The following is a 15,256-nucleotide window of genomic DNA, read 5'->3' as shown; positions in this document are numbered from 1 at the left end:
CAGTGTTGCATAATGCTTGATTTTGTGATTTCAATGGCAGTGTAATTACTCAGGATGAAGGAACAGGGAGGGCAGGGCCATATGTTGTATTTCATTGTACTCTACTGTTATCTGAATCTTGTTCAGATATATACCCTGAATCTACACTTTCTGGATGTGCCTTGCAACTGTTTTGTGACTTGCAATAATCCCTTTTATGGAGCAGACATTCTTCCATGTGTATTTTTGTGTGTGCTTGCATTCATGCATGTATACATGCACGTGAGTGTGTGTGTGTGTGTGTGTGTGTGTGTGTGTGTGTGAAATCATATTCAAACATTCAATACATGTGTGTATGGTTTTTCATCAATGTGAAATAGCAGTGAAACTTGCTGATTTACGTTTTAAAATCTGTTTAAATAAAATACTCTTTTTCGTGAAAGTGATAATCCCATAGATATGTCTTATTGCATCTTTTTTTTTAAGTTTCAAAGTTGAATTTATTGTCATCTATGCAATTTCCTTTTCAACATTCATTTTCCTTTTACCACTACTCTATGTAGATTTTAACTGGAACCACAACTGTGTGGTACACATATTTTCCAATGGCATGCAGGATGTTTTTTCAAAGTCGTAAAAATCCCTATTTCTTATTTCTTAATTTTGTTTATGATGATGTCTACAGTACTTGATTCTTCGTCAATACATCATTTTTCCTTTCTTTATGAATGTGTTTGTTTTCTTGTGTGTGCACTTTTTCTGTCTTTTTCACCCTCAGTTTTTAGTTCTGTTACTCTCACACTGCTCACTCAGAAACTCCCATGCACATCCACACCCAGATTTATCCTCTGGTGTCCCAGTGGTGGCAGTCCATGGGGAAGTATTGATTTTAGGTCACCAGGAGGCCAGATGTAGAAGGGAACCCTGCACTGCTCATGAATCTCTTTAATGGTATTTAGCAGTGCCTTTTCTGACTCAACATACACAGGACACTGCCTGCCAGCTGATGACAATGATTGCTTAGTCACAGAGGCGTACAGAGTTAGGCATCCCTCTGGAGTTGAGACTGCCTTCATGTCTATACAAAAATGGTCCCTGTGAATCTGAAACTGTAAATTTTCAGACATTGGATAAAAGTGAATGACAGTTCCCAGGTGTTTATTTTTTCTTTTTTTCTTTAATGACAGCAAATTCATCGTCATCCAGTAAGTGTTTGACCAGAAATAAATATATTTGTGTCTTTTTCAAGCCACACAAGGTGTAAGGGAACAATTGTTCAGTCACAGAGCCAGACTGGACGATTATCCTGTGGGTGAAGACCGTCTCATATCTACACAATCTCTATTGCTCTACTGTTACCAAAGCCTTTTTTTTCTTAAGTTAGCACAGAAATGAAAGTGGTGGGCAATGTAGGACACATCCCTGATTTTTACACAGTGTAATATTCCATCAGTCTCTGGCACTCTCTGACTCCACTCAGGTACGCCCCATGAACGGTGGAATAGTAATCAGGATGGGTTGCTTCCCCTGCGAACAGAATCCTTGGCTGATCCCTGTTGGGAACAGGAGCAGCAAGATGCTGCACGTCATCCACTTGGCTTTCGTTGCTGGCGTAACTGTAGCCTCCCTTGTACAGAGGACTGCTGTTCCAGTCCGACCTCAGCACCTTGCTGGGTTCAGGGAAGGACGGGTCCCGCAGGAACTGTCTCAGCAACTTTGTGCACTGAGCCGCCACGTCCTCCTCAGGCAGACTCTCCATCATGACCGCCCCCTCACCTGCTATAGGACCCCCGATGGTCTTGCGGTTGGTGGGGAACAGGTGAAAACAGAGGATGTCTCTGATCCATTGTGATGATTCAGTGACTGGAATGCCTTGGCTGGACCAGGCCAGTGCGACCCCCTCCTTTCTGACTGGCTCGTCATAATACAGAAACAGCTTGCTCACTCGACCAAACCCCCTCCTCTGAATAGCCCCGGCCTTGCTGGCAGGAAGTGGTGGTTCAAACATGCTCTGGTAGTTGGCTTTGAGATGACCCAGAGAGCAGGTCACCACAACATGATCAGCGCTGTATGTTTTGTTCTCCTTGCATAGGATTTGCACCTGATCCCCTCCCCAGCAAATCTTGGTCACTTCTGTGTTCAGCTGGATGACTTCATCAGGAATTTTCTTTTGTAAGTTTTCGATGAGCTGACTGTATCCTTTTCCTGTAAACATCACTTCGGGGCCTGCAATAGACTTGAACTGGCCACAAAGATCAGCTGAGAGTTTGCCCAATATGTCTCCGTTGATAAACTGGCAGTAGTTGAGCATGACGTTGAAGACCCTGTCAGCAGCCTGTCGTTGCTCTCCCTCAGCAAAGTGCTGCAGTATCTGAGGTCTAACCTTCTCCGCGAACTGGGCCATGGTGGTTTGGTTCTGGAAAGGTTGTGTCTCGTCCCGGGATTGAAATATGCTATCCATGCTGGATTCCATGTCCAGGTACAGCTTACATACTTGTTCAACGATGGTTTTGTCAATTATCTCTCCGTTCTCCTGATAGTATTGTCCAGAAAATCTGCAACAATGTTAGCAACTGCTCCTCAGTGAGTGTAAACACAATTTGGTCCAGTCATGTGGACCTGGTCATACTTACATGTTTAGATTCATGTTTAGTGTCGACGTTATTTACAAACCCGTTTCTTCACAGACACAGGGAAGATAAGAGGGGAACACCTCATGAAGTAATGGGAAACCAGAGTTTGGGTTTGGTTCAGCACACTGTGGGTCATTTGCCCTGTTCACCAAAGAGTCTTTTTCAAATATAATGGGTCTTGAAAAATATCCTTCTTCGTCCTCCAACGACAGTCCTCCACGTCCACTCACCCACAACACAATGTGTGATTTTATTTGTATTCGAGAGGGAGAAAGGGATATTTTTCATGATCCATTCATTTTGAAAGTCACACACACACACACACACACACACACACACACACACACCTGTTCAGGGGCACCAAAGAAGAAGCCAGCCCCCACTGTGTGGCCAGGCTGAAGATAGGGTTGTCAGCACTGGCCCCGTGAATGCAGGTGGCCCCCAACTCTACCACCACCCCCTCACTCACCTCCACCGATCTGACCCGGCCTCCCACCCTGCACACACACACACACGCGCGCGCGCGCGCGCTAGTTAGTAGTGAGTTGATTTAATACAAGGTCACAGACAACGTGAAGTGATACATGATGGATAAGTGACTTTTGTACCCATCTATTTTGATTGAACTCACAACATGACTCTAGTCAGATTAAAAGATATACATATATATGTGTGTGTGTGTGTGTGTGTGTGACCGGCGGTCACCAGTATACATTTTTTTTCGTGTTAAACGTACATCCCACTTTTCTTTTGTTTCGCTTTTACATTTGTCGTATGTTGTGCATCCTAAAGAAATGTTATTTTAAAAAAAACCAACAACAACCACCACCAAAAAACGATGTTGCTGCTCTTCTCTTTCACTCTTTCAACGCTTCACTTTGTGGTATGCATTGTTCACACAACTCCACTAATAGGGAAGGAGAGAGAGAGAGAGGTGTGGGGGGTTGGGGTGGGGGGTGGGGGGGGTTGTGTGTGTGTGGGAGAGGCTCGTCAGTCGCAAGGAATGCATTGTGATATAGTTAACCTTTGGTAATCATCTTCGCTACAACAGTAATCAGTGTTGTTGACAACACAAGTTCAGTGAGGACAGCGGCTGCCTCAACTTGTGCTTCTAAAGAGCGCATTACTCGCCATCTTTATGTGCTAGTTTTGATACGGACGGACAGCCAAACACACTGTAGTTTTGATACGGACAGCCCAGCACACTGTACAGTCGATACGGGAACAGCTGACCTGTTCGAGGCCTCCAGCAGGGTGACATTGGAAAACCCTGCCTCCAGCAGATGATGGGCCGTGCTGAGTCCTGACACCCCCGCCCCCACCACCACCACCCTCACGCTGCCTCGGTCTTTCTCCATCCTCCTTCTGTCCGTCTGTGTGACAGATGGTGCCGTACACACACACACACACACACACACACACACACACACACACACACACACACACACGCACACACACACACACACACATATATATATATATATATATATATATATAGAACACACACACTCTCTCTCACACACACACACGCACACACACACACACACCTATACATAACTTATGTGCTGCGACCAGGTCGATCTCTCCGATCTCCATCAGTCCCTCCCCCCTTTCTCTCTTTCCCCCTCACATACACACACACAGACACACATAGTCACAACACACACACACACACACACACACACACATACACACACACACATATAGTCACAACACACACGCACACACACACACACAGATATAGTCACAACACACACACACACTGACACACATATACGTACACGGACGCACGCTCACACACACACACACACACACACACAGGTTTGTCAAACTGTTGATTCCCAGTGAGCCATTTTGAATATTTTTCATCCAACACTGCCAGCACATCGGGACAGTTGATCTAACGTAATGGTAGTCATCTGTCTTTCCTGAATGGCTGGTGCCGCCTCCGTCCAACCCCCTTTTGGGAACGTTCAACTGAACGGATACATGGCTGCCGTGACTGATATCACGTACATACAGCATGCAGTCCAGTTCCCCTGCAGTGGCGACTCCACAGTGCATGGACTCTGTCCGATTTCTGACTTCACAAAATTCAGATCAGACAACGAAAATGCATCCTGGTCATCTCTCTCTCTCTCTCTCCACACACACACACACACACACACACACACACACACACACACGTATAAACTATACAGACGCACTGCGCACGCTCACACACTACGCGCACACACATACACATGGTTAAATCCGCCCATGGAACAAAAACGAGAAAAGACCCACTTCACGTCCTTTGTGAATACTTACTGTGCAACACGACAAGAGAAAGAAGACAGTTATGTACGCGGAACACCACCAACAGAGCTCAATAATCGGTTGTATTGCCTGCACTTAACTGGTCACAGTGTTATGGGCACGACGATACGGCGGCGGGTCGTGGCGTGTACGCCTGCCACAGTGTGTTGAGTGACGGCAACAAGGGGGACCAGCCTTGAACTTGCCGAGGTTCAAGCCAGGTGCTTGCCCTCATTTGCTTCGTTTATCTCTGAAAACGAGAATTTAACACCTCAATACTGAGGTTTTTTGGTGTGTTATTTTTCAGACCATCTCAATGCACGATTCTGTGTAATATCCGTGAAGTTTCACCCCTTCACATATTTTGATGTGGCTGATGCACTGACGCGCCGCCTCCATCCAACCCCTTTTGGGGAACGTTCAACTGACACATGGCTGCCGTGACTGATGTCACGTGCATACAGCATGCAGTCTAGTTCCCCTGGCGACTCCACAATGCATGAAATGTGCCATTTCTGACTTTACAAAATTCAGATGCAACGAAAATGCATCCTAGTCATCTCTCTTCCACCCTTTCTCTCTCTCTCTCTCTCTCTCTCCACACACACACACACGTGGAGTGATGACATAGAGGTAACGCGTCCGCCTAGGAAGCGAGGGAATCTGAGCGCGCTGGTTCGAATCACGGCTCACCCGCCGATATTTTCTCCCCCTCCACTAGACCTTGAGTCACGGTGGTGGTCTGGACGCTAGTCATTCGGATGAGACGATAAACCGAGGTCCCGTGTGCAGCATGCGCTTAGTGCACGTAAAAGAACCCACGGCAACAAAAGAGTTATTCCTGGCAAAATTCTGTAGACAAATTTACTTTGATAGGAAAATCAAATAAACTGCACGCAGGGAAAACCCCCCCACAAAAAACAACAAAACAAACAAACAAACAAACAAAAAACAAACAAAAAAAACCAAAAAAACGGGTGGCGCTGTAGTATCAGTAGCGACGCGCTCTCCCTGGGAAGAGCAGCTCGAATTTCACACAGAGAAATCTGTTCTGATAAAAAGAAATACAAAATACAAATTTTCCTGGGTTAGATATCCCCGTCGGCCATAACTGCCATTCCGGTGTCTGCAATGAACTGAATGAAGGGCTTTAAGCAGAACGAACAATAATCATCGACTGATGTCACAGTCACCTGAGCACCTGACTCGCATTCACTGAGAGAATTGGAAGCTAAAATTTCAGCCTGAAATAGGCTCCCCCCCCCCCTCCCCTATTACCGTGTTTTCATAGTCTGTTGTGTTGCACAGTTACCCTTACCCCACTGTCTTTGAACTAGGTTATTCCCGACAGCCAGCCGTATCACCTCAGTGACCGAGATGGGTGTCGTCGACGTGAAACCCGAACTAATTTGGCCTTGAGATCCAAGGATCCTGTACAGCTCATTATCACACTTTGGTGCTACCAGTCACACAAGTTTCTACACAGTCATGTTTCTTTCCTTTATATTCTTTTAATTTCTTTTGTAGAGACTTGAGTATACCAGGACAGAGAATGAAGCTATCTCCGCGCTCCTCTACAGCTGCAGATCTTGGCAGCCTGAGACCACACAAAGAATAAACTGGATACCCTTGACACCAAAGGGAGTCTTTAGTCGTCGCATAGGACCAGTATCTTACCCTAAAAGTAAAACAAGGAATAACTGTGTTGCTTGAATTTGGTTTTTGTGTGTGCATATATGATATGAATAAACCGAAGTAATATTTTGAGTCGTTGCTTTCAAGGTGTGAATGGATAATCAGATCATGCAGGAGTTGGATAATTAGTATGTTTTCAAGTGTGACAGTGATATTAAAGCAATCTGTTGCCATAAAGTCTGATACTCGACATCAGTTCTGTATTTTTGTCATTCTATCTCTGCCTGCCAGTCCAGTTGTACTTTACTATATAACATGTTTACTGTGTTTTTGAGGTCATGTGTAGATTTATAGTGAAGACATTAGTCACTTCACCCCGTCTCCCTCACAATGATTATCCCAAAGGAAAATTCATATTGCTTCATACCCAGAATGTTTTTGCACGAGCCACTTCATGGTGAAATGATATGATGATGGGCGCAACAGCTGAGTGGTTAAAGCGTTAAGACTTTCAATCTGAGGGTCCCGGGTTCAAATCTCGGTGACGGCCCTGGTGGGTGAAGGGTGGAGTTTTTCCGATCTCCCAGGTCAACATATGTGCAGACCTGCTTGTGCCTGAACCCCCTTCGTGTGTATCAAAGATCAAATACGCACGTTAAAGACTCCATGTCGGCGTTCGGTGGGTGATGAAAACAAAAACATACACAGCATGCACAACCCCGAAAACAGAGTATGACTGCCGTCATGGCGGGGTAAATAAACAAAACGGTCATGCACGTTTACTGTTACATGTCTGTCTGGCAGTGCGGTGTGTGTGTGCGTGCTTGAAATCTGATTCAGTGAATGACACAGAAAACGATTGATGAGCGCCCAGTGGCAGCCCGGCCGGGCGTCAGTCTGCTCTACCCATGTAGGCAGCCGTTGTCCAAACGACCCCGTGTTTGTCAGTAAAGCGCTTGGAGCTTGGTCTCCGACCGAGGATAAGCATAATACAAGTATCCATAGCATATCATCAGCATCATATCAACAAATGCCTACGCGAGATCCTTGGAATCAAATGCCATGACTTTATTTAAGATGAAGTGATCATGCAAGAGATTCCATCAGCTTCTCGATTGTATCAACCTTCACTCTGATTTGCAAACGACATTTCCGCTGACGGGTTTAAAGATATACTACCCATTGCCATGCAACTGTAAAAATGATCAATTATACCTCAAAGAGACTTTTATAAGTGCTTCCATTCAGCCTCAATACGTCAGTAGACTCTCAGACTTTGGTCCGATTCGCAAACTTGTTTAATTTTTTTTAACCAATTCATTACGCACTAAATATTGCCCTAATATCAATATACATTTTGTTAAATTATGAGGTTACCGTTAAGCATACCATTTTGACTGCCAGATGGTGAAGCCTTACATGCGAGAAAGTGAGTCATCAAACTTCACTGGGAACGTTGATGTTTTTGACTTTCTATTTTATCATCAGCTGTTTCTCTGGTTAAATCAATGACTTCCAATTTACGAAGTCCATTAAGCAATTTTCTTTGATTAAACTTATGTCTGATTTCAAATATTTATAGTCTATGATTCGACCTTCTACCTGTCCTGCTTCCCCGAAATCTCCATACAACTCCCATGTCCTTTCCTGCCTTTCTTTTTCATTCATTTCTGGATAACATTGAAATATGTTTACAATCACCACTGAGTATGTGACGGGACATTTAATAAAGACCCCCCTTCTCCACTGTCCGGGCGGGCGGGAGACGTGTCGAGGTCCCCGCGACAAGCAACCGGAGAAATAGAAGACGGCACAAAATGAACTGGGGCAAAAAGTAGGTCTTGAACAAGGTCGACGAAAGTAGGGACAACGATTTGTGGATTTGTGCCGATGACACCCCCAACCCCTCTCCTCACCCATTCCCACCCTAATCCAGTCGCCTTCCCGCCTCCCCACCCCACCCCACCCGCTCTCTCTCTCTCTCTCTCCCTCTCAAAACGTTAGGTTGTACTGATGAAGTATGATTATGTAAAAAGAAGGGAAAGGACCCCCCGCGGGGAATGAAGCAAAGAAGGTACAGGGACAGGGTAAGAGTAAACAGCCTCACTCTCTCCCCGCACCACAAGCTTGATCACTTACAGTGATTTTATTAAAGGTATGTTAGAACCATGTTTAACATCTGCCAATAAGCAACATACTTGGAACGCATACAAAAAGTACAGGTCGTACATAATATCAAACTATATATGCTGGACATCCCTGATTGATATAGTAATCAAAACGCAGTGGGGCCAAATTAATAACCTTGTCAAGTGAATTATTTCACTCAATTGGGACATACTTGGTTAATATAACGATTAAAACGCTATGGGGTCAATTAGACCTATCAAGTGAACTCTGAACCTTTCACAGTTCCTTCGCTCAATGTCAGCAGTATACATTCTCCTCAAAGAAATGCAGAACATGACAAGTTCCATGAAGCTTAACGGCTGCCAGCAATCAATGACATGAAATACTTTGTACCAAGCATATGACGGACTAATGCCCTCAGTACATGGGAATTATAAACACCAAGTTAAATCTATCTTCCGAAAACAATTAGCTGCAGCAACCCATGTCCGTGTACAAAAATGAACAACGAACATACAAAATAGATAACAAAAACTTCAAAACTAACTCTAAAAGTAGCGAAACAAACAATTCTACACAAATGAGAAACTACGCATACTACACATACCATTTCTGTGGCTTCTTATTACTCAGTTCTTGCACTGCTTCAACATCATTTCAACCGTTGACAAGTCACTCAACAAATAATTAACAGCCAACATCATGTGGCCAATGACAATGACATATCATCATCTAATTATGATATCCCAATACCATGACAAAATAGAGAGAGAGAGGGGGGGAGGGAGAGAGAGACACAGTGAATGAGTATCAGTATCAGTAGCTCAAGGAGGCGTCACTGCGTTCGGACAAATCCTTATACGCTACACCACATCTGAGAGAGAGAGAGAGAGAGAGAGAAAGAAAGAAAGAAAGAAAGAAAGAAAGAGATAAGAGGGTATGGGGGTGGGGTTTACTAAAAGACCTAAACCAGCACATGCTTCCGCTATTTTGGTGGCAATATTGAGCATTATTTCATCAGCTAGATTCCTTCAGCAACCCACAACAAAAGCCAACAGTACATACGCAGTCTGTATCCTCACACAAACCACGGTTTTTTTCTGCATAAAAAATATTCCAGTTACATTTTAACTCTGCAGTACCAGTCTAATGACTAAAGAGTATCTAATTGTGAAACAGCACATAACAAAATGGTGCAATCTCCGTTTTCTCAACTGTCTTAGGTTCCTAAGTTTCTTCAGGGGGGGGGGGGAGGAAAGAATCAAGTGTTCACCCCAATTTTGTTATTTTCTCCCAAAACATCTGGTTGTACCAGTGAAATATAAAGACAACCCAATTGTCTGAAGTTAACTGGTCAATCTGGGCATGCTTTAGTGGCATGCAGTGATGGATTGACACATCCACTGTTCAGCATAATTTGATTATTTCTACAGACTGAATACAGTCTTCTTCTTCTTCTTCTTCTGCGTTCACTCGTATGCACACGAGTGGGCTTTTACGTGTATGACCGTTTTTACCCCGCCATGTAGGCAGCCATACTCCGTTTTCGGGGTTGTGCATGCTGGGTATGTTCTTTGTTTCCATAACCCACCGAACGCTGACATGGATTACAGGATCTTTAACGTGCGTATTTGATCTTCTGCTTGCATATACACACGAAGGGGGTTCAGGCACTAGCAGGTCTGCACATATGTTGACCTGGGAGATCGTAAAAATCTCCACCCTTTACCCACCAGGCGCCGTCACCGTGATTCGAACCCGGGACCCTCAGATTGAAAGTCCAACGCTTTAACCACTTGGCTATTGCGCCTGTCACTGAATACAGTCAATACAGCGCAGACAAATGCATCGTATGACAAGGAGAGGGGAGTGTGGTTCGGAAAGGGAATCAGTAGGGCCAGAGTTATGATGAAACAGCCCCGGTACATACATCATTACAATCAAAGCAAAACTAACACAGTGTCAGTATCAGTTTCAGTATCAGTAGCTCAAGGAGGCGTCACTGCGTTCGGTCAAATCCATGTGCGCAACACCACATCTGCAAAGCAGATGCCTGACCTGCAGCGTAACCCAACGCGCTTAGTCAGGCCTTGAGAAAAAAAAATCAATAAAAAAAAGAAAAGAAAAGAAAAAATAAATAAATAAAAATAAATAATAATAATAAATAAATAAAATAAAACAAAATAAATAAAGTTAAAAAAAAATTAATAAAAAAATTTAATAAAAAAAATAAAATAATAGTAAACATAAAATAAAATAAACAAATAAATAATAGATAAATACATAAAAATGCTACTACTACTAATAATAATATCTAAAAGGCGCAAAATCTTGATTAAGTCAACTAACACGACCATCGATGAAGACAAAAACATTCAGCCTTGAAATGAATACCATGAATATATGGGCTTATGAACGACACCGAAACACCACCACGGTGACTGTGACAGTCCGGTCCGTCAGTTCTACACATGTGTGGACAAAGGAGGATGGGTCAGTCTTGGAGGACGTTCAGCCACCGGTCAGGCCCGGTCCTCAGGTACCACTCTACCCACGACCCATCGTACACCGCCACGTCCTCCTTGCCGCACAGGTAGGCAGCCAGAGCCAGGTGGCAGGCCCAGATTCCTGCAAGAAGGTAGTAAAACATAATATACTTTATCATCCATGTCGCTCATAGTTTGGCACGGCAACTTTAAGTGTGACCCCCCCCCCTCCACACACACACACACACGAACAGTAATGTGACCCCCCTCCCCCTCCCCGCATACACAAATATTAATACCTATCTATCTATATAGCTCTCTCTCTCTCTTTCTCTCTCTCTCTCTCTCTCTCTCTCTCTCTCTATATATATATATATATATATATATATATATGTGTGTGTGTGTGTGTGTGTGTGTGTGTGTGTGTGTGTGTGTGTGTGTACTAGGCAGACAGATAGATAGATAGAAAGATACATAGATACATAGATAGACAGATAGGTATAAACTGCAGTCATATTAGGCACGGAATCGGCTCTCACCCTCAGAGCCAATTCAAATCACTCCATGGTGCTGTCTTCAAATGATTTTTGTCCTCCAACTTTGTCTCATTCATTTTCTATGTGTTCATCGTATTTGATTGTGCATGTATACATACATACATACATACATACAAGGCACACACACACACACACACACACACACACACACACACACACACACACACACACACACATTAACACAAGTGTGTGTTTTAAAATGCATTAATGTAAAGTCATTTTAATGATGGGAGAGTTGTTTACCTTCACTATCTTGCTGTTCTATATCTTTACATCTATCCATAACATCCTATCAGCATTTTAACGCCGGACTGCTGAACAACAACAAAAACAAACAACTAACATACCTGATCCACACGTGGCAGCCACAGGTGTGTTGAGGTCTATTGAAAACTGTTCAAATGTCTTCAGCAGTTCCTCTTTGCTTTTGAACTTTTGCTGCTCCACATCCATCAGCTCCGTGAAGGGAAAGTTAACCGAGCCTGGTATACTGCCCATCTTGACACCTGAACAGGTCAAACGTGAGCACGTCACACACACACACACACACACACACACACACACACACACACACACACACGCACATACACACATTTCAGGATGTATGTAAAGGTCATACATACATCACACACTTCACAATGTCTGTACTAGTACATATCATAAACACGTAAGTTCTCCATCAGCCAGCCCCAGGGAAACCCCCCGTTGAGCCCAACATCACAGTCAACGGTCAGAGACTCAGTGCAGTGGAGCGGTTCACATGCCTTGGCAGCACTCTGTCACGAAATGCGACCATCGACGATGAAGTGAACGTCAGGATTGCAAGAGCAAGCGCAACCTTTGGTAGACTCTATGCAAATGTCTGGAAAAGAAGAGGTTTTGGTCTTGAGACCAAGATAAAGGTCTACAGAGCAATAGTTCTCCCCACACTACTGTACGCCTGCGAAACTTGGACAGTGTACCAACGACACGCCAAGAAGCTGAACCACTTCCACACAACGTGCCTCAGGAAGATACTGAACATCAAGTGGCAAGACAGGGCCCCAGACACAGAGGTGCTCGCAAAAGCCACCCTTCCCAGCATCTTCACCATCCTGATGCAGTCCCAGCTTCGCTGGGCTGGACACGTGGCGCGCATGCAAGACCATCGGCTGCCCAAAAGGCTCTTCTATGGTGAGCTGCAACAAGGGAAGAGATCACACGGAGGGCAGAAGAAGCGCTTCAGAGATACTCTGAAAGTCTCTCTGAAAGCGTTTGATATCAACCCTGACTTCTGGGAGGAATCTGCAGTGGACCGTGACAAATGGCGCGCTGCTGTGCACAAAGGCGCCAAGTTGTGCGAGGCCAACAGGACTGCTGCAGCTGTTCAGAAGAGGCAGGCCAGAAAGTCACGGGCAAACAAGCTCCCTGACAGTTATATGCCTGTCTTTGTCTGCCCCAACTGTCAGCGAACATTTCGTGCGCAGATTGGACTATTCAGCCATCTGCGCACTCACAGATAGATTCATGAACACACACCCCCCCCCCCCCACCATCACCCTCCCCCCATCCCCCAGTTGGATGACAACGATGGTCATCATCGATCTCGATGGACACACACCACCACCACCACCACTAGTACATATCATAAACACATGTCACACTCACACATTGATACCGGCCGCTTCACAATGCCTGTATATATGGTCATCCACATGTCATACACACACTTCTGGATGTCTGTTCAAATCACACACACACACACACACACACACACACACACACACACACACACACACTGACATACACATGCAGTTTTTTTTCCTTATTACTCAGTCATGAAATCCAACATGACAATCCCGAAAATTCACACACACATACTAATTACTATACACAGACACAGACACACGCACATGTACGCCGGCGCGCAAACACACACACACACACACACACACACACACACACACACACACTCGTCGCCGTAATATTCAGTGATGAACTGAACGCGCAAACGAAGCACGCGCATTGACACACATATTCAGACGTACATAATACGTACACTTTCAGACACGCGCACATACGCGAAAAAAAAAAAGGTACCTGGAAAGAAGCTTGGAGCTGTTCCGTCATAGTACTCGGCAGGCCTGGTATCAAACAAATCAAACTTCTTCTCCTTATACTGGTTGGCTTCCACCTCCTCAAAGTTCACCACCAGCCTGGGGTTGAAGCGGGCTTTGAACCGGTCCTCCGCCACCTGTGCCACCGCGCTGGTCAGCGGCTTGTTGTGTTTGCGCCACTTGGTCAGCCCCCCGTCCAGCACCGACACCTTCTCGTGACCGAACACGCGGAAGGTCCACCACACCCGTTCAGCAGAAAACAGAGGGAAGTCGTTATTGGTGTCGTACACCACAACGTGCGTGTCGTTGTTGATTCCCAGTTTGCCGACATATTGTTCAAAGTCTTCAGGTTTGGGCAGCATGTGAGGGAGCTTGGTGGTCAGGTCGGCACACTGGTCAATGTCGAAGAACAGGGCTCCGGGAATGTGTTCACTATCATATTCTGCTCTTGGGTCTCGGTTCGCATCTGGAAGGTGATAAGAGCCGTCGAGCACTCGGACATTTTTCTCAGAGGAGGCAAGAACCTCCGCAAGCCACTCCACGCTTATTACAGGGTCGACTTTATCCATGCCTGTTTAATTGAAAGCGCTGACAGTACACCTTCATATAGCCCACACCACACACACACCTTCGCTCGGTTGCTGTTGGTGCTGAGATAATCCAGGAATACGTAGCGCGCTCGGCCTTTATCAGCGCGAGGACTGTGAGTGACGGAGTCTCAGTTGACTGAGAGGACGCGGCGGGCTCGAGAAACTGTCATGCGCACTGCCTTTTCGGAAAGCCCTCCCTTTCAGAATGAATCATTTGAATGTCAAGGTGAAAAATAGGACACAGGACCAAAGCCTTGACCACATCACACCCCCATTGGGTAAGACCACAGCCACGAACAACTTGACCTTACGGGCGTCAAACCGATAGGTTGTTAAACACAACTCGACGTAAAAACAGGACGACCATGAACCCGGAAACAATTTGGAGAACCCTGATTTGAGGAGGAATTTAAGCTTTATTAAGAGAAAGCGTTTTGATAGAGCTCAACGTAGGGCAGAACGTGAGGGAAGCAAGAATGTCTTTTTTAATGCAGAAAGTAAAAGAGCTGCAAAACTGGAGTATAAAAGATGTGTGAAAAAGCAATTGCATATCATTGTAATTTAGATGCCGCCGGCAGTGGAAAAAACAAACAAACAAACAAAAAAACCCAACAACAACAAAACACACACACACACACACACACACACACACACACACACACACACACACACACACACAAATTACTGGGGTTTGTTAAGTAGATACATAAGAAAAAGAATAAGATAAATTTGCCTGACTGTAAAATATGTTATGACATGTTTAGAAATATGAATCTAGAGGGTTGTGATAATAATGTGAATAATGTTACTTTTGGAGAAAGTGTGCTGGAAAATCATCTACTGAATAATTTT

At 44.7% G+C, this 15,256-nt stretch overlaps 2 protein-coding genes across 2 annotated transcripts; both read right to left on the bottom strand.

Annotated features, from left to right (window-relative positions):
• Window positions 1–1,136: 1,136 nt before the first annotated feature.
• Window positions 1,137–5,298, bottom strand: LOC143291837 (spermine oxidase-like). The gene is made up of 4 exons (XM_076601954.1): window positions 4,923–5,298; window positions 3,846–3,985; window positions 2,960–3,109; window positions 1,137–2,534 (listed from the first exon to the last, which is right to left on the bottom strand). The coding sequence occupies exons 2-4, from the start codon at window positions 3,968–3,970 to the stop codon at window positions 1,409–1,411; spliced, it is 1,401 nt and encodes a 466-aa protein (XP_076458069.1). The 5' UTR covers window positions 3,971–3,985; window positions 4,923–5,298; the 3' UTR covers window positions 1,137–1,408.
• Window positions 5,299–10,783: 5,485 nt separating this feature from the next.
• Window positions 10,784–14,390, bottom strand: LOC143291965 (3-mercaptopyruvate sulfurtransferase-like). Its single transcript, XM_076602115.1, has 3 exons — window positions 13,798–14,390; window positions 12,066–12,224; window positions 10,784–11,303 (listed from the first exon to the last, which is right to left on the bottom strand). The coding sequence occupies exons 1-3, from the start codon at window positions 14,381–14,383 to the stop codon at window positions 11,170–11,172; spliced, it is 879 nt and encodes a 292-aa protein (XP_076458230.1). The 5' UTR covers window positions 14,384–14,390; the 3' UTR covers window positions 10,784–11,169.
• Window positions 14,391–15,256: the final 866 nt, after the last annotated feature.

Source organism: Babylonia areolata, chromosome 18, assembly GCF_041734735.1.
Source record: "Babylonia areolata isolate BAREFJ2019XMU chromosome 18, ASM4173473v1, whole genome shotgun sequence".
Classification (NCBI taxonomy): Eukaryota; Metazoa; Mollusca; class Gastropoda; order Neogastropoda; family Buccinidae; genus Babylonia; species Babylonia areolata.
The sequence above is the reverse complement of the archived record's forward strand: the minus strand, read 5'-3'. Positions and strand labels throughout refer to the sequence as shown.